The following is a 21,595-nucleotide window of genomic DNA, read 5'->3' as shown; positions in this document are numbered from 1 at the left end:
TTTGGAGTCCCTGGGTGATGCAAATGATTAGTGCACTCGGCTGCCAACCAAAAGATTGGAGTTTTGAGTCGACTCAAGTGGTTTGAGAGAAAGGCCTGGAGATCTTCTTCCAAAAACTCAGCCATCGAAAACCCTGTGGAGCACAGCTCTGCTCTGACACACATGGGGTTGCCGTGAGTTGGAGTCAACTTGCTGGCAGCTGGCTCAACTGGTACTGGCAGATGATATTATGGTGTTTCAGATAGGAAGATGAGCCCCAAATCTGTGGATTGCTGGTGTTGCTAGGGGATTTGGACATTAAACGGGTGTCTCTGATGGGTCCTAACGCACAAGCATTCCCTCAACAGAAATACAGGTGAGGCCTTTGCACCTGGGGAAGGCTGGGGGTGGATTGTGACAGCTCTAGTCTCAAACAGTCAGAATTCTTATTTTGCCTGTAAGTGAAATACTCATCCTGTTGTACACCAAAACAGGAAAAGGGAGTATGATCTAAAGCTGACTTGTCTGACAGCACAGCAGAAGGGTGGATTGATGACAGGCCACTACAGCTGTAAACGGTAAATCCAGAGTACGGTGGAGAAATATGCTGAGGAAGAGCTATGTGCCTCTGAGCTCCAGTGACCAAGATTATTTGTAAGCAATAACCTAAAGAAAGCACTGTTTTTTAAAAAGGCAACCAAATGATTAGTTGAACCAACTATTGATAGTTTTGCTAAGTGGATTCAGAGACCCTAGAATTGGAAATGAAAATCGTACCTCCCCAACTGCTAGTGTCATCTACAAGCTGTTTAGCCTCAGGTTCAGGTCACTTTGGCCCTGGTGACACAGTGGTTAAGCCCTCGGCTGCTAACTCAAAGGTTGATGGTTCAAATCCATCAGCCGCTCCAAGAGACAAAGATGTGGCAGCCTGCTTCCATAAAGATTATAGCCTAGGCAACCCTATAGGTCAGTTCTGTTTTGTCCTAGAGGGTCGCTATGAATCGATGGCAGTGGGTTCAGGCCACTTCAGTGGGTGGGTGGGTGGGTGAGAGAAATGGGTGTGGGTAGAGAGGAGAGGCATTATCTTTAGAATTTTAGAAAACTAATCAGTTGCCATTGAGTCTATTCCAACTCATGGCGACCTTGTGTGTCAGAGCAGAACTGTGCTCCATAGGGTTTTCAGTGCCTGATTTTTCAGCAGTAGATTGCCAGGCCTTTCTTCCCAGGCACCTCTAGGTGGACTCAGACCTCCGATCTTTTGATTAGCAGCCAAGCATGTTAACCATTTGCAGCACTCTCTCTCTCTCTCTGATGTACACATACTCATACACACCCCACCCCCGGCTATTCCTTTTCTTCTTCCCTCACCTTTACCACCTTCCTTATCCCTAAAAGGAACAGGTAATGGAAGGCCTGTCTTGTCTTCCGGCAGCAAGACGGGCTAGAATCTACAGGACAAAGAGAAAGTACTGCATTTAAGCACCTACCGTGTGTCAGACCACTTTCTGTATGCCATTAGGTGTCATTCTTGTGGGGAGCTCTCAGAATGTTCCGTTTTATAGATGCCTGGAGAAATTTAGGGAGAAAGAGCCACCTACTTGAGGTCACCCAGGTGCCTCATCTCAACACTGGGATTTGAACCCAGATCTGCCTCCTTCTCTGTCTGAGTCTGCACTCTGCCTGCCGGGATGTTTCTGAAGTTCCTTGGGAGCCTTCCCCTAGCTGTCAGGGGCAGTAGCCCAGGGCCCCGGGATGGGCCCGAGCTTCCCTGGACCATCAACCGCAGCTCTGCGTCAGTTCGGAAATTGCCGTCGGAGGTCTGAGCATTCTGCCCAGCCGTGTCCTGTGCACTGCACGGTCCTCTCAGCCTGCTGGCTTCGTTTTGCGTGATGTTGTTTTTAGCAGAGACCACTAATCATTTTCTTTCAAAAAACAACGCAAGATTCCTGCATAGAGGGTGGTGCTATCAGGGTGAGAGGTTTTTCTAGCAGGATAATCGATATCTTGATATTTTAGCTTCTTTTTAAAAAGTACTACCCAAATACAATACAATAATAAGCAAAAATATACGATAATGTAATATATTTTGTAAAAGTTACTGAAGTTTAGCACTGTTTCCCTTGAACCACACAGAAGTCAACAGTTAGGAATAGTTAAGAATTCATCTTCTAATAAAAGTTTTAAAAAAAATACAAGTAATTCCCCTGAAATGTGTTGCTGCCTGAGCCCCCGCTTCTCCTCCCCCTGTCCCCGGATTTGGTTTCTTTTCACATATGGAAAACTTGGGAAGCCTACGGATGTGTATGTCTTCCTGAAAGCTAAGAAAGGGAGCATCAGAATAGCAAGACTTGGCCGGGGGGCGGTGAGGAGAAGACAAAGAGAAAGCTGAGCACAGTGCCGGGCCTGGCTGTGGAGCAGAAAAGAACCACGAGAGGCTAAAGCTCCTCAGCGCCCTGGGACAGAGAGGCACCAAGGGTGCCTACGCCCGCCCTCCCAGCCCCAGTTGCTTCAGACTGTGCTACCCTGGACTTCCGGAGGCTGGGAAGGAGGGGTCTTTTTTCTTCCAAAAATTGTCAAGTACCTCCATATAAGTCCCCTCCCTGATTGTTGAGACTTTTTTTTTTTTTAAGACTAAACCACGAAAAACAAACCAACCGCCATCCAGTCAGTTCTGACTCCCAGGTGTCAGAGCAGGACTGTGCTCCACGGGGTTTTCTGTGGCTGATTTTTCGATAGTAGGTCACCAGGCCTTTCTTCCGAGGCGCTTCCGGTGGACTCAAACCTCCAACCTTTTCGTCAGCTGCTCAGTACTTAAAACATGGCTTCCAGAAGAAAGCGGCCCCTCAGAGACAGCCTGTGGGAGGACCAGAGCCAGGAGGTGGCCATCGCACAGACTGCACAGCAAGGGAGAGGGCGAGCGAGGGCACTGATAGTGAGCCCGTGAGTTACACGTAGCCTGTCTGGTAAAGCCTCGTGCAGCTGGCTGCCCTTCCTTCCGCTGTGAAGCTAATCTCTGCAGAAAGAAAATTATTCCGCCAGTAAGGTGGAGGATGCAGTTTTAACCTACTTAGAGAAAACTAGAGGTTAAAAATATATTTGTAATAGCATTTTTTCCTAATGATAAAATGAGTGTACTCCAGTGTTTCCAACTATAGAAATACTGAAAAATGATCAAGAAGAAAATAAAAATGACTTGAAATCTTACCACCCAGAAATCACACAGACAACATCAAGAGGAAATTAGAGTCATCATATAATTCTACTTTAACCTTCTGGAGATAACCACTGCTGATAAGGAAGCCCTGGAGGCGTAGTGGTTAAGAGCTGAGGCTGGTAACCAAAAAGGTCAGCAGTCCAAATCCACCAGGCGCTCCTTGGAAACTCTTTGGGGCAGTCCGCTCTGTCCTACAGGGTCACTGTGAATCGTAAGCAACTTGACGGTGGTGGGTTTAATATGTGTCCTGAATTCTTCTACAAAAGGCCTGGTGATCTACTTCTGAAACTCAGCCAGTGAAAACCCTACAGGTCACATAACAGTATGATCTGTAACCAATCGTGGGGATGGTGCAGGACCCGGCAGTGTCTGTTCCATTGTGCACAGGGTCGCTGTGAGTCGGGGCCCACTTGATGGCAGCTAACAACAACAACAACACTCTTCTATAAATACACATAAGAATCCATAGCTTATGTAAATGGGATCAGACCACGATACCTATTTTATGCCTTCTTGTTTTATAACTTACCAGTATAATATGAATGTCCATAAATATACATTATTTTAATAGCTCCAAAATAAGGACATTTTTCCAGATCATCAGAAATATATTTTATAAAATATATCAGTGTATTTTTTTAAAAAGGGAAGAAGTCTAAAAGAATACACACTAGTATATCAACACTAATTGAGAAGAGAGACTTAGAGCCGATGACTTACTTCCTGCTTTGTGCTTTTCTATATTTTTCCAACAGTTTCACCTCCCACAGGTAACCACAGTACTGTTTTGGCATATTTTCTAATATTTTAAAAGCTGCATTTTAAAACATTACTGCAGTCATGCTGTATAGAGGGCCCTGCCTTTGTGCAATGGACCTCGCTCGATCACTCATGGTTGTATGATGCTAGGAGTTTTTTCATTCTTCTCTCGTGGAACATTTGGATTGTTCTGGTTTTTCACAATGTTTCAGTAATGCTGTGATGATAGGTCTACTCCTGAATTAGCTTGTTTCTCTGTTTGAATATTCCTTAGGATGAAGTCCTAGAAGTAGTCACCGAGTTAGAATAAAAAATGTAAAGCTTTCATTGTATATGATGAACAGAATGGTTTTAAAGATTTCTACTCATTAATTACTATCAAATAGGTTCTTTTATGGAGGCAGGGGTACCAAATTACTTTATTTGAAGGAATGGTATAAATAAAAGAACTTAAATGGATTTTTTGGTGCAATTTATAGAAAAGGTAAAGGTAAACCCAACATGCAGGCACTGTCTTGGTGATCACAGAAGTCACCCCTGTGGCTCTGGGGCAGCCAAGCTAAAGCTTAACTTCCTTTCACTGTCACCAAGGTATGCTTGTCACAGAGATACTCTGCCAGGCCAGATTCTGGGGGCCCCCATCTTACGCAAGTTGGTTATGTAGTCACCCAATCCTTTGATGGATTTCACCTGCTCATTTAGTTAATGAGTCTCAGTGAAGTCACACAAATAGGGGTCATTCTTACCAGTGGCCAGTTTGTACAGTTCCAGCGGTGACTGATTCACACTTTTTTTCCAAGTGTAATGCACACTCCACTGCATCCAGCCCACTCTCACAGTCATCACAGTCTGGTTTCTTAATATCCTGAAGGAAGATTCAGTCACCTCGTTGGTTCTGCATCTTCCTCAGTTTCTAGGCATGTTGGCCTTTCCTCATGAGATTGGTGACGAAAATATTTGGCATAATTCTTCAAAGCCACATTGTTGCTGTCAAAGTAGTAAGACATAGATAGGTAGACACAGGAGGCATAGAGCTCCATGTTGACTGGGTGTTCCACACCGGCCTTCGAGTCCTGATTGTAGTTCTGGTGCTCCTGCAACGGGGATGCAGTCGTCATGGTGGTGGCTGAGGAGAGGCGGCTGCACAGGGCGGGAGCAGTGGGGGCCTTGGGGCATCCCAGGGCACTGTTGCGAGGAGGTAGCTGAAGGCTGGTGGGTGCCGCTGGTTGGGGAGAGGTTGGCAAGCACTGGGTTCCCTTCAAGCACTGTTGAAGCAGTTGACCTTGGTGACTCTGTGAAGGACGTCTGGCCTCAAATAGGCCCTTGATCATTATTCAAAGATGGTCCCCAACTTATGATGGGGTTCCGTTCCAAGGGCTCCATCCTAAGTCAGTTATGACATAAGTCAGATACCTCATTTTTTGTTTGTTTTCATTGTTATTGCTTTTAGTTATCAGTATTTTTATAAACCTGATCTTTATTTGTCTTTGGGGTTGGTAACATTACATATAAACTTACAGTTTTTTTTTTTTTTATTGTGCTTTACGTGAACGTTTACAGCGCAAATTAGTTTCTCATTCCAAAATTTATACAGAATGTTTTGTGACATTGTTTGCAACCTCCATTTTGTGTCCTCACTCTCCCTGTTTCCTTTTACACCCAGGGTTCCCCACGTCCAGGTTTCTGTCCCTTCCTGCCATCACATCTTTGCTTTTGTTACCCATTTGGTCTCCTATACTTGGTTACATTCAGAAGCACGTTCCTCACGTGTGTTGTTTGTTTTATACACCTCTCTAATGTTTGGCTAAAAGGTGGACTTCAGGAGTGGTTGCAATTCTGAGTTAGCAGGATGCCCAGGGGCCATAGTCACAGGGGTTCCTACAGTTTCTGTCAGACCAGTAAGTCGGTTTTTTGGGCTTTTTTGGAATTTGAATTTTGTTAGCCAGTTGACCTAGATGTCCCCTGAGACCATGGTCCCCAGCCCTCGGCCCCAGTAACTCATTCCCATAAGCTGTTTGGATGTGTCTAGGAAGCTTCTGTAGCTTTGCCTTGGTCAAGCTATACTGATTCCCCTGTATTGTGTTGTCTTTCCCTTCACCAAAGTTAACGCTTGTCTACTATCTAGTTAGAGATTTCCCTTCTCCACCTCCCCTTCCCTGTAACCATCAGAGAGTTTTTTTCTGTTTGTAAATCTTTTTTGGGTTTATATAATAGTGGCCTCATAGGATATTTCTTCTCTTGTGATTGACTTATTTCACTCAGCATATGCCCTCCTAATTCATCCATGTTGTGAGACGTCATCACCGTTCTTTGTCATTGTATAGTGTTCCATTCTATATATGTGCCATGATTTGTTTATCCATTCATCTGTTGATGGGCACCTAGGTTGTTTCCATCTTTTTGCTGTTGTGAACAATGCTGCAGTGAACATGGGTGTTCATATGTCTATTCATGCTCTTATTTCTCTAGGATATATTCATAGGCGTGGGGTTGCTGAATCATATGGTATTTCTGTTTCCAGCTTTTTAAGGAGATGCCATGTCATTTTCCATAGTGGTTGTACCATTTTACATTCTCACCAGTAGTGCATAAGAGTTCGAATTTCCCCGCAACCTGTCCAACATTTGTTATTTTCTGTTTTATTTTGTTTTATTCATGTCAGTAATGTTCAGGTGAGATGGTTTCTCAATGTTGTTTTGACTTGTATTTCTCTAATGGTTAATGATCGGAAGCATGTCCTCATGTGTCTGTTAGCTGCCTGAATATCTTCTTTGGTGAAGCACCTGTTCATATCCTTTGCCCATTCTTTAATTAGATTATTTGTCTTTCTGTTATTGAGGTGTTGGAAGTATTCTGTGGATTTTAGAGATTAGACCCTTGTCAGATATGTCATATCCAAAATTTTTTTCCCAGTTTATGGGTTCTCTTTTTACTCTTGTGAAATCTTTTGATGAGCATAAGTGTTTAATTTTTAGGAGCTCCCAGTTATCTGGTTTAGCTTGTGGTGTTTGTGCATTGTTATAGTTTGTATTCTATTTATGCCATGTATTAGAGCCCTTACTGTTGTCCCTATTTTTTTTTCCATGATCTTTATTGCTTTAGGTTTTATATTTAAGTCTTCCATGCATTTCGAGTTAGTTTTGGGGTATGATGTGAGGTATGGGTCCTATTTCATTTTTTTTACATATGGACATCCAGTTTTGCCAACCATTTGTTTATAAGACTGTCTTTTCCCCCATTTAAAAGACTCTGGTCCTTTGTCAAAGATCAACTTTCCATAGGTGAATGGATTTACATCTTTGTTCTCCATTGTACGGCTCCATTGGTCTGTGTGTCTGTCATTGTACCAGTACCCGGCTGTTTTGACCAGCATTGCTGTATAGTAGATTTCTGAGATCAGGTAGTGTAAGGCCTCCTACTTTGTTCTTTTTCTTCAGTAATACTTTACTTATCTGGGGCCTTATCTGGGGCTTCTTTCCTTCCCATATAAAGTTGGTGATTAGTTTTTTCATCTCATGAAAGAATGCTGTTGATCAGGATTACATTAGGTAGGTCTCTTCATTTCTTGCAATAATAGTGTTTTGTAGTTTTCTTTGTATATGTCTTTTATGTTCCTGGTTAGATTTGTTCCTAAGTATTTTATCTCTTTAGGGGCTATTTTAAATGGCATTGTTTTCCTGATTTCCTTTTCAGAATTCTGTTTGTTGGTGTATAGGAATCCAACTGATTTTCGTATATTTATCTTATATCCTTCTACTCTGCTGAATCTATTAGTTCCAGTAGTTTTCTTGTAGAATCTTTAGAGTCCTATGTGTATAGGATCATATCATCTGCATATAGGGATAGTTTTACTTTTCCTTTCCAATTTAGGTGCCTTTATTTCTTTTTCTTGGCTTATTGCTCTAGCTAGCACTTCCAACCCATTGTTAAATGGAAGTGGTGATAAAGAGCACCCTTGTCTTGTTTGCGTTCTCAGAGGGGATGCTTTCAGCCTCTATCCATTGAGAATGATGTTGGCTGTTGGTTTGGTATGGATGACCTTTATTATGTTGAGGAATTTCCCTTCTACCCTATTTTATTAAGAATTTTTATTAGAAATGGGTATTGAATTTTATCAGATGCCTTTTCTGTGATGATTAAGTTGATCATGGGATTCTTTTCATTTGTTCTGTTTATGTGGTGAATTATGTTGATTGATATTCTGATACTGAACCATTCTCACATGAACCTTGTATGAATCCCCTTTGGTCATGGTGCATTTTTTTTTTTTTTTTTGATATGGTGCTTAATTCTATTGGCTAGAATTTTGTTGAGAATTCTTGCATCTATATTCATGAGAGATAGTGGTCTGTAATTTTTTTTTTTTTTTTCCTGGAGTCTGCCTGGTTTATCAGGGTTATACTGGCTTCATAGAATGAGTTAGAGAGTATTCCTTCCTTGTCTATGCTCTCAAAAATAGTTTGAGTAATACTGGTATAACCACTTCTCTGAATGTTTGGTAGAATTCTCCAGTTAAGCTGTCCAGGCCAGGGCTTTTTGGGGGGGGGGGGAGGGGGAGGGATGGTTATTATTATTATTACTTCTTCAATCTCTTGTTATGGGTCTGTTCAGATTTTCTATCTCAGTCTGTGTTAGTTTAAGTGGGTAGTGTGTTTCTAGAAACTTGCTCATTTGCTCTACTTTCTCAAATTTGTTGGAGTACAATTTTTTCATAGTATTCTGTTATGATCCTTTTTATTTCAGTTGCGTGTGTTATAATGTTCCTTGTCCAATTTCTTATTTGCCTCCTCTCCTGTTTTTCTTTTGTCAGTTTGGCCAGTGGTTTGTCAATTTTGTTGATCTTTTGCATGAACCAACTTTTGGTCTTGTTAATTCTTTCTTTTGTTTTTCTGTTCTCTATTTCATTTATTTCTGCTCTAATCTTTATTATTTCCTTTCTTCTGGTGACTGTGGGTTTCGTTTGCTGTTTTCTTTCTATTCATTCGAGTTATAGGGCTAACTTTTTTTTTTTTTTTGGCCCATTCTCTTTTGATGTGTGTGTTTATTGCTATAAATTGATCTCTAAGTACTGCCTTTGTTGTGTTCCAGAGGTTTTGGTATGATGTGTTTTAGGAATTTTTTTAATTCCCTCTTTGATTTATTTTATTCTAAAAACCAAACCAAAAGCCATTGCCATCAAGTCAATACTGACTCATAGCAACCCTATGGGACAGAGTAGAACTGCCCCATAGGGTTTCAAGGAGTGGCTGGTGGATTCAAACTGTCAACCTTTTGGTTAGAGCCAAGCTCTTAACCACTGCACCACAAGGGCTCTGTTTCTTCTATTACTCTGTTGTTTTTAAGCAAGGTGTTAGTTTCCATATTTTTTATTTTTTTCCCTTGATTTTCCTGTTATTGATTTCTGCTTTTGTGGCCTTGTGACCAGATGAGAATGCTTTGTATTATTTCAGTGTTTTGGATTTTATTGAGGGTTGCTTTGTGGCCTAAAATGTGGTTGATTTGGGAGAATGTTCCATGTGTGTTGAAAAAAAATGTATACTTGGTGTTGAATGGAGTGTTCTATGAGGTCAAGTGTTGATTTTGGCCTTTAGATCATCTGTATCTTTGTTGAGTTTCTTTCTAGATGTTCTGTCCTTTACCAAAAGTGGTGTGTTGAAGTCTCCTAATATTGTTGTGGAACTGTCTATGTCTCTTTTCAGTGCTGTTAAAGTTTACTTGTGTATTTTGGACCCCTGTCATTGGGTACATAGATATTTATTAAGGTTATGTCTTCTTGGAGGGTTGTCCCTTTAATCATTATATTGGAGCCCTAGTGGTGCAGTGGTTAAGAGCTCAGCTGCTAACCAAAAGATCAGCAGTTCAAACCCACCAGCCACTCCCTGGAAATCCTACAGGGCAGTTCTACTCTGCCTTATAGGGTCACTATGAGTTGGAATCAACTTGATGGCAGAGGGTTTTGATTATTTGGGTGCATAGATATTTATTAAGGCTATGTCTTGGAGGATTGTCCCTTTAATCATTATATAATGTCCTCCCTTGTCTTTTATGGTGGATTTTGCCTTAAAGTCTATTTTATCTGAGATTAGTATTGCCATTCCTGCCCTTTTTTGGTTACCACTTGATATATTTTCTTCCATGCTTTGATTTTTAATATACTTATGTCTTTGTGTCTAAGATGTGTCTCTTGTAGACAGCATATTGATCAGTTGTGTTTTTTAATCCATTCTGCCACACTCTGTCTCTTTACAGATGCAGTTAAGCAATTTACATTCAGTGTAATTATCAATAGGTATTAGTTTATTGCTACCATATTGTTGTGCTTTTTCTTGTGGTGGTGACGTTTTCTTTGTTCCTTACTTTTTTGTGCTGAGTTTCTTTTGCATGGATTTTCTTTTCTTTCATTATAGATTTTGTGTTTACTGAGTCTTTAGGTTTCTCTGCTTTTTTATTCTGATGAGTAGGTTTGTTAACTTTCTTTGTGGTTACCTTGAAATTAAACCTTATTTTCCTAAGTTTGAACCAGTCTTTTATTACTTGATATCACTTTGACTTCCTCTCCATTTGAAAGTTCTATACCTACACCATTTATTCCCCTTTTTATTTTTTGGACATTGTTGTCATTTGCAGATTGACGTCCCTGGTTCCCTGTTGTAAATCTTTTTGCTTTGTTTTATTATTGAGAGTTCCTTACCTAGGCTGGTATCTGTCTGATGCTGTCCTAAGTCCTAGACACCGCTTGTCATCTGATGTTGTTGGTTCTCTAACTGGAAGGAATCCCTTTAATATTTCTTGTAAGTTTTATTTGGTTTTTATGAATTCCCTTAATTTCTGTTTATATGGAAATGTCTTAATTTTGCCATCGTATTTGAAAGAGTTTTACAAGATATGTTATTCTTGGTTGGCAGTTTTTTTTTTTCAAGTTTTTTGTGTGTCATCCATTGCCTTACTGTTTGCATAGTTTCTGCTGAGCAATCTGCATCTAGTCTTATTGTTTCTCCTTTGTAAGTGACTTTTCGTTTTTCTTGATCTGCTCTCAGGATTCTTTGTCTTTGGTTTTGGCAAGTGTGATTATGATATGTCTTGGTGACCTTCTTTTGGGGTCTATCTTATATGGGGTTCATTGAGCTTCTTGGATGGGTAGCTTTTCGTCTTTCAGGATATTTGGAAAATTTTCTGCTAGCAAATCTTCAACAATCTTTTTTGTGTTTTCCATCTTCTCCCCCTGCCCTGGAACTCTGGTCATGCCCAAATTTTTGCTCTTGATTGTGTACCACATAATTCTTAGGTTTTCTTCATTCTTTTCTCCGATTTTTCTTCAAAGTGGCATCCATGGGTTTGTCTTCAATCTCATTGATTCTGCCTTCTCTTGTTTCACATTTGCCCCTAAGACCTTCTATTGAGTTATCCATTTCTGAAATTTTGTTATCTTTTGAATTTCTAGTTGCTATTTTTATACAATTTCTAATTGTTTATTTATTTTGAGGTTTTATTCTTATGTTATTCTCCTGAAATTTTCTATTGCTTTGTGTTTTCCTTGGTTTTGGCTATGTTTTTCTTGGTTTTGTCCCTGTTTTCCATGATTTTGTTTGTGTATTCCTTGATCTCTTTCCTAATCTCTTGGAGAGTCCTAAATAGTATTTTTAATTCCGTAACAGGTAGTTCCACTACCTTTTCTTCTACCAGAAGGTCATCTGATTCTTTATTTTGGTCACTTGCTGGAGCCATATTTTCTGCTTTTTTATATGTTTTGATTTTGTCTGTTGTCTCTGAGACATCAAGATATTATTTTCTGTATTTATTGATTATATATTCATTTGTTTCATCCTGCTTTTTTGTTTTATTTTGATATGTCAGGGCGGGTGTGCTTAGCTGCTTGTTCCTTTGTGGGCATGATAGCTCTCAGCACTTTGTGCAGATGAGCAAGGTAGCAACAGGCAGGGCAAGCCCACTTTGGTGTACTCTGTGGTGGCTGAGGGCAGACTGAGCATATGCTATCTGTCTCCCGATCTTGGTCCAGTGGTGTGAGAATGTTCACAGCATCTCACCAGTAAGGCAGGAGTATCAGACAGGGAGTAGTATGGGCTCACTTTTCACCATTTAGCAGCTGGTCAAATGGTGGGAGAAGAGGTGCAATGAGGGCCCAGTGCTGCAGCTGGCCTGAGTGACGGGTATGTTCTAGCTGCAGCAACACAGTGGGAGCTGATGGAAAGGAGGAGGGGTGTGGCATATGAGGCTAGGTGGGTGGGAAAAAGAAAACAGTGAGAAAGAAAAAAAATGTAGCCAGCAGGTGTAGGACAAGCCTGAGCATGGGCAGGAAGGGGAGAGAGATGGCATGCAGGGCTAGGTGGGGAAGCAGAAAGAAAGACAAAATAAATGGTGGCACAGTGGGTGCCAGTTGGTTGGGACCAGGCAGGCCTAGGGTATCGGCAGACTGGTGTACCAGTAGCACTCAATCATGGCGGCACGTCAGGGGCCAGTGGGAAGGAAGGTGTGGCTAATGGGCCTAGGTGGGAGGGAGAAAGAAAAGTAAGAAAGGAAAAAGGAGAAAAACAATGGCTGCTCAGCAGGGTCCTACTAGTGGGAGAGAGGTGAACCCAGGGTCTCGTGGAAAGCGTGGGGAGGTGCCTTACAGGGCTAAGTTGGAGGGGGAAAGAAAATAAAAAGAAAAAAAAGATGTCAGCACAGTAGGAGCCAGTGGGTGGGGGTGGGGCAGACCCAGGCTGGTGGCATGCCAGTGGCTCTCTAGCTGTGGTGTTCCAGCGGGGGCCAGTGGGAAGTGAGGGATGGTGGCTGTCATGGATTGAATTATGTCCCCCCAAAAAATGTGAATATCAACTTAGTTAGGCCATGATTCCCAGCATTCTGTGTTGCCCTCCATTTTGTGATTGTAATTTTATGTTGAGAGGATTAGGGTGGATTGTAACGCCACCCTCCCTCAAGTCACCTCCCTGATCCAAGGTAAAGGGAGTTTCCCTGGGGTGTGGCCTGCACCACCTTTTATCTCTCAAAAGATGAAAGAGAAGTAAGCAAAGAATTGGGGACATCATATCACCAAGAAAGCAGAACCAAGAGCAGAGTGTGTCCTTTGGGCCCAGGATCCCTGCACCTGAGAAGCTCCTTGGCCATGGGAAGATTGAGGACAAGGACCTTCCTCTAGAGCCAACAAAAAGAGAAAGCCTCCTCCTGGAACCAACACCCTGAATTTGGACTTGTAACCTACTAAACTGTGAGAAAATTAATTTCTCTTTGTTAACACCATCCACTGTGGTATTTCTGTTATGGCAGCACTAGATGACCAAGACAGTGGCATATGGGGCTAGGTGTGAGGGAGAAAGAGAAAAGAAAATGAGAAAAGTGGTAGCACAGTAGGGGCTGACAAGTGGGAGCCAGGCAGACCCAGGAGCCAGTGGAACTGGAGCGGTGATGTACTGGGCTAGGTGGGAGGAAGGAAGAAAAGGCAGGAAAAAAGAAAATAACAAGAAAAAATTTGGCAGCATGTTGGGTACGTGGGTGGGGGCATGGTGGATCAAGGGCTGCGGTGGGCCAGTGGCTCCCTCGCTGAGGCAGTGCAGCGTGGCCTGCCAGGAAGGGGTGGAGCTAGCAAATGGCACTAGATGGGAAGGAAAAAGAAACGGAAGAAGAGGGGGATGGCACAGCAGGAGCCAGCAGGTGGGGGCAGGGCAGACCTGGCATGGCAGCAGGCCGGTGGTTCTCAAGCTGCATGGTACTGCATGGCCCATCAGGAAAGGGTGGAAGTGGTATACAGAGCAGAAGGGTGAGGGATGGGAAAGCATGTTTCTCTAGTTACCAGGTGCTCTGATTCCTGCTGGGAAGTCTATGAAATTGCCTTTCCATACTCCCTGACTGGAGTTGTTGCTGGCTACGTTCTAAGATGGCAGTGCTGTGCTGTGTTAGTTGACAGGAGACCTCCATTCCATATCTCTTCTTGTTCCCTGTTTTCTGTCAGTTTCTTCTTCCATTCAGTGTTTGATCTAGTTCTTTATCCCTTCATTTGATGCTTAGGGTTCCAGGATTGACGTTTCTATCAGTTTTACTTAGTTTTTCAGGTCTCCTCAGCAGAGGGTCCACATGGTGTGTTTGTCTGTGGTGTCATGTTGGCTCTGCATTCTACAGATATATTTTAGTACATACATACATTAAAAAATATGCAAATCATTCTTGGATCAAGTAGACACATGAGACTATGTTGGCATCTCCTCTCTGAAGGGGAGATGAGAAGGTAGAGAGGGTCAGAAGCTGACCTAATGTACATGAAAAAAGAGAGTGGTGGGAAGGAGTGTGCTGTCTCATTAGGGGGAGAGCAATTAGGAGTATATAGCAAGGTGTTTATAAATTTTTATATGAAAGTCTGACTTGATTTATAAACTTTCACTTAAAGCACAATAAAATTTTTTTTAAAAAAACGCAAATCATAAAAAAAAGGATGGTCTTAAGTGTGGTTTGTCGTAACTCAAGTGTGTCATGAGTTGGTGAATTCCTGTATAATAATCAAGAGTGCTGTTATTGATTGCCTTACTTATGTTTTAAAACAGATCTTTTGATCCTATTTTTAGAAATATTTGTGAATTAAAACAAACCTGCTGCCGTTGATTCCAACTCATAGCGACCTTATATCTGAATGTAAAAAGTTTTTTCCCAAAAAAATTCAAAATAATTTTAAAATTAAAAAGTAACCAATCCTGTTACTCCCAAAAAAAAGTTAAAAAAAAAAAATCCTAATATAGCCTTTATCATTTTGTCAAATTGCTCTCTACTGTTTATCTAAGAATTCTACATGGATGGAATATAAATATATGTAATTTTTGTATTCTGCTTTTTCTTTCACGTTTTTTCCAAGTATTTCTCTCATGTTGCTACATACTCTCCATAACTGTAGTTTTTTTTTTCCATAACTATAGTTTTTAATGACTATAAATTATTTCATTGGCTTCATATACCATAATTTACTTAACCATTTCCCTACTGATCACTTAGGTTAATTCCAAATTTTTATTTTTACAACACTGGTGAATGTGGGCTATTTTCTTTGGTTCAAGTCCCCCAGAATGGATTGACTAGGGCTGGATTTAAATTTATATTCATTCAGACTTTTCACTAGTTCATACTGGCCTGTTTTCTAAATTAGCCTTAATTAATGACGCTTTATTTCTGCTGTTGTAAAAATATAGGTAACATGACATTTGCCAGTTCAGCATTTACACATGTACAATTCAGTAAAACCAATTACTATCAGTCATGCTGTGCGACCATCACAAATATCCATTGCCATAAACAAAAAACAATGAGGCTTTATGTTAACGGCCGTGTGAAGTAGAGGATGTTCTCTTTGACGGAACATCTAGTTGGGGCAATGATGTGCCTAATAACCAAAGTAGTCAGGGCGTTGTCTCATTTGCACAGTGGCCCTTTTGGGGCTCTGGCTCTTTCAGAGTCAGAAGAGAATACAAAAACAGAGGGCTGTTCTTGAACGTCCCTTGGTGCTACGGTGAATGTATTCAGCTGTCACCCACAGAAACCTTTTCTTCCACAACTTTTGCCAGCAAGGAAAGAAAATATACAGCCAGGGAGGCAGTCATGCTGTAACCCCTCTTTTTTTTTTCCTTTTTGAGGACATCATCCACGAAGGATGGAAATGCGCTTATGGTTTCTCCTTTCTGCTAAAGCAAACTCAAGGAGCTTCATTTTCAGAAATGCAAAATTTTACAAAGTCCATAAATGCCTCTTTGTTGACCGGGAGCTGTGTGGTTTGGCCCCCAGAGTTATCTCAGATAGCACAAATAAATCTGCCGGCCTCCAGTTGTCTCCAGGCAAGCATTACCTCCTTCCCCATGCTGTCTCCCTCCTTGCAGAATTTCCTCTTGGCCTTCAACAGCACAGACTCCAGCCTTTTCATTAATATACCCTGTTAACTGTTGCCAAACCCCTAGCAGTTTAGTGCATATGTTCCTTCATCCTTTCTCTTTGTTCTACAAGCCTGAGTTTGGTTTCTGAACCAACCTTTTTCTTGCTCTCCTCCCACCCCCATCCTACCATCACCATCACTAGCTATAGCATACCACTGTCTACCATCTACAAGTTTATTTAAGGAACATCCTAGAGTGCCTGGAATAGAAAGAGCCCCAACAATCTGCTCACAATGTGCCAAATCCTTTCCCCAGTCCCACTTAAAAGTTTGTTTGCCGTCCCCCTGAGACCCTACAACCTTTGAAGTCCAGGCGAAGGGTTGTTGGGACCTTCTGGAAGGCAAAGGTTCCTGGAAGACAATGTTAACTCCCAGCCTAAACAAAGTGTCCTTCTTAGGATTTTCTACCAGCCCCAACACAAGAAAAGGACGCTTTATTCTTCAAGCCCAACAGTGTATAGGCACTCTCGATCTCAATGAGTTATTCATGGCGTCCAAGAGAAATACTTCTGGAGCTGTATTTCATGTGAGATGGAAGTGGGGCTGGCACACCAGCCGAGGGGCGGACCGCTCATGCAGAATGCCCTGTGCTTGTTCCAGCAGCAGTGTGGGAAAGCAGTTGTTGGGCCGCTAAGCCTCCTGCTCCATGGGGCTGGGGTCTTCTTAGCAAGTCATGGTGTCCTATGGGCTCTTCTGAACGTGGCGGGTAATGGCGGCCATCAGAGCTCTTTGACAGTGGGTGCTCTATCTGGGGACTTGAGCAGGGGAGACATGATGTGTTGTTTTTCTCTGCTTTTAAGTCTTTTTCTTCTCGCGAGTCCTAGCCATTTGTAGGGTTCCACCAGCTCCTTGAGGCTGGGGGAGAGGACGACTAGCCACTTGGCTTGATTGCTTGATCTTTCTTTTTCTGTTATTGGAAACTTTATGTTCATACAAAATGCCATCCCTGCCTCATCCCTTCCGTCACCACCACCCCGGCAAAAAAATAAAGTGTTTCAAAGAGGCCCTCACAGCTGTTCTGATAAACAGGCATTTCTGGTATGATCAGCACACCAAGCCTGATTTTTTTACTTTAATAAACCCTTCCATGATCTACATCTGTTCCGTACCTGAGCAGAAACTACTGGAGACGAGGAGGAGAACTGTCCTAACGCAGCATTGAAATGTCGAGTGTAGCTTGGAAGGAATTCTCCAGTCAAGGGTGGTTTTTTCCTCCTCTTTCTTTCCTTTTTTGAAAAAAGTTAACATTGACTCATTTGGTGGAGATATAGTGCGCTTTTCTGCCTATCCCCAGAAGGGAAGTTTGTATTCTTTTAAATGAAACCATTTTAAAAGCAGACCTCAAGCCTAAAATAATCCAGGGTTCTCTCGAGTTCTTAGAAGGTGTAGATTTATTTACTATAGTTAAAGCATAATTAGTTCTCAGGGGATAGTGTATCTTTTAAACTGCTTTATGGCCACCATATTGGTTTTCTAAATAATCAGAAACTTCTGTTATGATTATAGTCTTGGGTTCAGACAGAAATGCACTGTAAGTAGAAACAAATGTCAGGAATTGCCAGTTGTCACTTGAAGAAGGGACAGCATATGGGGGGAAACGGTATTCTGAGCGTCTTAGTTACCTAGTGCTGCTATAACAGAAATACCACAAGTAAGTGGCTTTAACAAACAGAAATTTATTTTCTCACAGTTTAGGGAGACTAGAGGTCTAAATTCAGGGTGCCAGCTCTAGGGGAAGGCTTTCTCTCTCAGTTGGCTCTGGAGGAATGTCCTTGTCTCTTCAGCTTCTGCTTCTTGGTTCCTTGGCGATCTCCGTGTGTCTTGGCATCTGTCCTACCCCATCTCTGCTCTGCTGCTTTGTTAATCTCTTTTATATCTCAAAAGAGATTGACTCAAGATACACCGACACTAATCCTGCTTCATTAACATAACAAAGATAACCCATTCCCAAATGGGATTATGACCATGGGCATAAAAACCATTGCTGTCTCAAGTCAATTCAGACTCATAGTGAACTTATAGGACAGAGTAGAACTGCCGCATAGCATTTCCAAGGAGTGGCTGGTGAATATGAGCTGCTCACCTTTTTGGTTAACAACCCTAGCACTTAACCACTGTGCCACCATGGGCGTAGAGATTAGGATTTACAACACTTATTTTGGGGGGACACAATTCAATCTATAACACTGAGGAAACACAATCTAAAGAAGTCTTAAATAGACTAACGGTGGAGGCAGATACACGTATCCCTCCCCAACACAGTCTTTTTTGATATCAAATGGTGCTTTCTTGATCCTTTTCCAGTCATTCTCACTACAGGGACGAGGAAGAGGGGATAATTGCCTTTCTGGCTTTACATTTCTGCAGAGTTTTGAAACAGGGAGGGGTTGAACCTTCTTTACACATTTGCAAATGAGTGTAAATAGTGCCCCTGTCTGTGTGATGTTGGTTCTCATGTCCCTGAGCCCTGTTCTGGCTGACCAGTCTTTCCCACCCTTTGCAGGTTGATGTTTAAGATGCCACAGGAAATGGGTTTAATAGCCATCGCAGTCCGGCAAACACAAGGCCAAGGTCAGTCAACTTTTGTTATCGTTGCCATGGGTTTCTGTTTAAATCTGTGACTCTCGTAGTCAGAGAGAGAATCGATTGTGTGTGCTAATATGGAGGTGACCCCGCGTTAAAAATTGTTTCTGTTTTCTTACTCCTCCTAAAATTGAGAAAGAGGAAGGGAAAAGTCATCAAAAGATTTAGCCTTGGTAGAATTGGAATATTCTCTTCAAACATTAGTGTTTACTAATCACTTGACATTTGCTCATGATGGCTTTCACGTTGGGTTACCTGCATCTTGTCAATTCTTCTTTCTGACATTCCTAGGCTTTGCAGTTTCTGAATCATAAATGTTATTTAAAATAAATACTCATTGCTGTCTAGTCAATTCCAAATCATGGCAACCCCGTGCGTTATACCAAAACCAAACTCGTTGCTGTTGAGTCAATTCCAACTCATAGCCACCCTATAGGGCAGAGTAGAACTGCCCCATAGAGTTTCCAAGGAGCGCCTGGTGGATTCAAACTGCCAACCTTTTGGTCGCACTTTACCACTACACCACCAGGGTTTCCTTATATGTTATAAAAAAATACATATAACATATAAGTTATAGATACGCTTATTTTCCTGAAGGTTCTCTGTGAGGTGCCTTTTGGGTCTACACTGAGTGTCCCATGGTGAGGAAAAGTAGATGGCCAGGAAGACTCAAAAGAATCTTTCATTTCCCAGCCCCACCTCAGCTGGCACTAGAATTTGCACATGCGGGCACTCAAATGGGAGTCCCTTGTGGCACAAATTGTTAAGCACTTGGCTGCCAGCGGAAAGGTTGGCAGTTCAGATTCACATAGAGGCTCCTCATAAGAATATCCTGATGATCTACTTCTGAAAAATCAACCATTGAAATCCCTATAGGGAACGGTTCTACTCTGACACATTCGGGGCCACCATGAATTAGAGTCGACTAAATTTTTTTTTTTTTAAACGGCAGCTGCTATGGTTTTGGTTTTTGGCTGGGCACTCAATCAGGGCCTGTTCACCAAGTGACTGTAGAGAAGCAGAGGGCTGCTCAGAGTTGCCACTGCCTGCCGATCCTCAGAAGTGAGAGCCCGCATGCTCCCAGAATCCACTTGGGGTCTTGTGGAGGGTGGGTTCCCTGCTTAGCGGTCTGTGCAGGATGAGTGGAAGGCACTCAGCGGGACTCTCCAGGGCAATTGGCACCAGGCTGACCCAAACGGGGCTTCTCACTCTCAGAGGCTCTCATGACTTTTTCAGAAGTAAAGAAATAAGGAATCTACCATTTTCTAGTTCTTCCTCTTGAATATGTCTTCTGAACATAAAGAGAAGAAATAATGTCATTTTATCAAAAGCTGTGGGATGTAGTATGCTGGGTTAAAAAGAAGAATACATTGCAGATACAAGATCTTAGATTAATTAGTCACACTCTCATTTCGTTGTTGTTTTTTTTTTTTCTGACTTTTTTGAGAAAAATAACTCAAGAGAGTTACTCTCAGGGATCACTTTTTTTTTTTTTTGATAACAGTTTTTCTGAGCTATAATTCACTTACCATACAATTCACCCATTAAATGTGCACAGTGCAACAGTTTCTAGTATATTCACAGAGCTGTGCGACCACCACCACCCAAGGAATCACTTCTAAATGTGACTCCTGGGTCAGTGTAGACTCAATCTAGTTTCTCCTGGGTCTTTTTTTTTTTTTTTTGGCCTGCGTCACCATATGCTGAGAACTGAAACTTAGAGTGATGTTCAAACACTAAGATTTTGAATCCTCAAAACATAAATGATTTGCTCACTGAGGCAGAAAATCATACCGATTATCAGAACTTTTTCCGACAACAGAGCTTCAGATCTTTAAAAGCTTCTCTTTTGTATTGAGTTAACCCCAGATGTCCAGGCATTTTAATAAGTCAGGGTTTATTCAAGGGAGATATCTCTTGAGCATGTGGCTCCAAGGCCTTGGTCACATTTCCTGGCCCTACTGGGCGTGTTCATGCAGACAGCGGGGTTTGTTTTCCAGGCCGGGGCAGGAACGCTTGGCTGAGCCCCACAGGATGTGCCCTCTCTACTCTGCTTGTCTCCATCCCGCTGAAATCCCAGCTGGGGCAGCGAATTCCTTTTGTGCAGCATCTGATGTCCCTGGCCGTCGTGGAGGCCGTCAGGTCCCTTCCTGGGTACCAGGTATGTACAGCTTTAACGCACTTTTAGGCCCTCATGGTGCGGCAGGGTTTGGTTTGTTTTTGTGTGTGGCGTATGTTTTCATAATTGGCGAATGTGGAGCCTTAACCTGCTCCATGCAAAGCTGGCATGAAGAGGGCTCCTGGAGCTTTAAAAGCAGGTTTTATTGCTGCCTCAGCCTTGCTTGCCAGAATGCACTTAGTCCCCCAGAATTCCCTTTCCAGCCCTTTTGTCCGATTTCTCAAACATCCTAGGAAGGGCTAGCCTTTTTTTTTTTTTTTCTTTTTTCTTTTTTTAATTAAAGCATGTTGCGTTGAATGAGAGCTATTTATGTCTTCTGGTTTAAAAAAGAAAAAAAAGCAAGCTTATTTTATGGGCTTAAAACTCTGCTCATTTCCCACCTCTATTTACCACTGTCTGCTCTTAGCAAGTGTGTCTCTGTGTGGCACAAATGACTAACGTGCTCACTGCTAACCAAAGGGTCAGTGGTTCTAATACACCCAGCAGCACCACAGAAGAAAGGCCTGGCGATCTACTTCTGTGAGATTGTTCTTGTTAGTTGCTGTTGAGTTACTTCTGGCTCATGGCGACCCCAGGTATACAGAGTAGAACTGCTCCTTAGGGTTTTCAAGGCTGTGACCTTTTGGAAGCAGATTGGCAGGCCTGTCTTCTGCAGCATCTCTGGGTGGGTTCCCACCGCCAACTTTTTGGCTAGTAGTTAAGTGCTTAACCATTTGTGCCCCCCAGAGACTCTCCATTGAAAACCCTATGGAGCATAGTTCTCCTCTGAGACACATGAGGTTGCCATGAATCAGACCTGACTCATGGCAACTGGCTTTTTGGTTTGGTTCTCAACCAGAGGTATCTTTGTCTACAGTTGACAGAATTCAGTGGCTAGGCTCATGTGAGACCATCCTTCTACCCGCAGCTGTAAGGACAGTTGCGCCTGTTTCACTGTTATTGCCAAACGATTTGTGTC

At 42.1% G+C, this 21,595-nt stretch overlaps 1 protein-coding gene and 1 pseudogene across 5 annotated transcripts in view; one reads left to right on the top strand and one right to left on the bottom strand.

The window, feature by feature from the left end:
* Positions 1-21,595, top strand: part of HLCS (holocarboxylase synthetase) — a 345,950-nt gene that overhangs the window by 298,739 nt on the left and 25,616 nt on the right. For all 5 annotated transcript variants that reach the window (XM_064279451.1, XM_064279450.1, XM_064279449.1 and 2 more), the window contains exons 7-8: positions 18,379-18,446; positions 20,459-20,619. In XM_064279451.1, the coding sequence (XP_064135521.1) occupies positions 18,379-18,446; positions 20,459-20,619 (229 nt within the window). The remainder of the gene's footprint in view (positions 1-18,378; positions 18,447-20,458; positions 20,620-21,595) is intronic.
* Positions 4,519-5,100, bottom strand: LOC111753081 (ferritin heavy chain-like; annotated as a pseudogene).

Source organism: Loxodonta africana, chromosome 2 (assembly GCF_030014295.1).
Source record: "Loxodonta africana isolate mLoxAfr1 chromosome 2, mLoxAfr1.hap2, whole genome shotgun sequence".
Lineage (NCBI taxonomy): Eukaryota > Metazoa > Chordata > Mammalia > Proboscidea > Elephantidae > Loxodonta > Loxodonta africana.
Note: the sequence above shows the minus strand (reverse complement) of the source record. Positions and strands in the feature narration are given on the sequence as shown.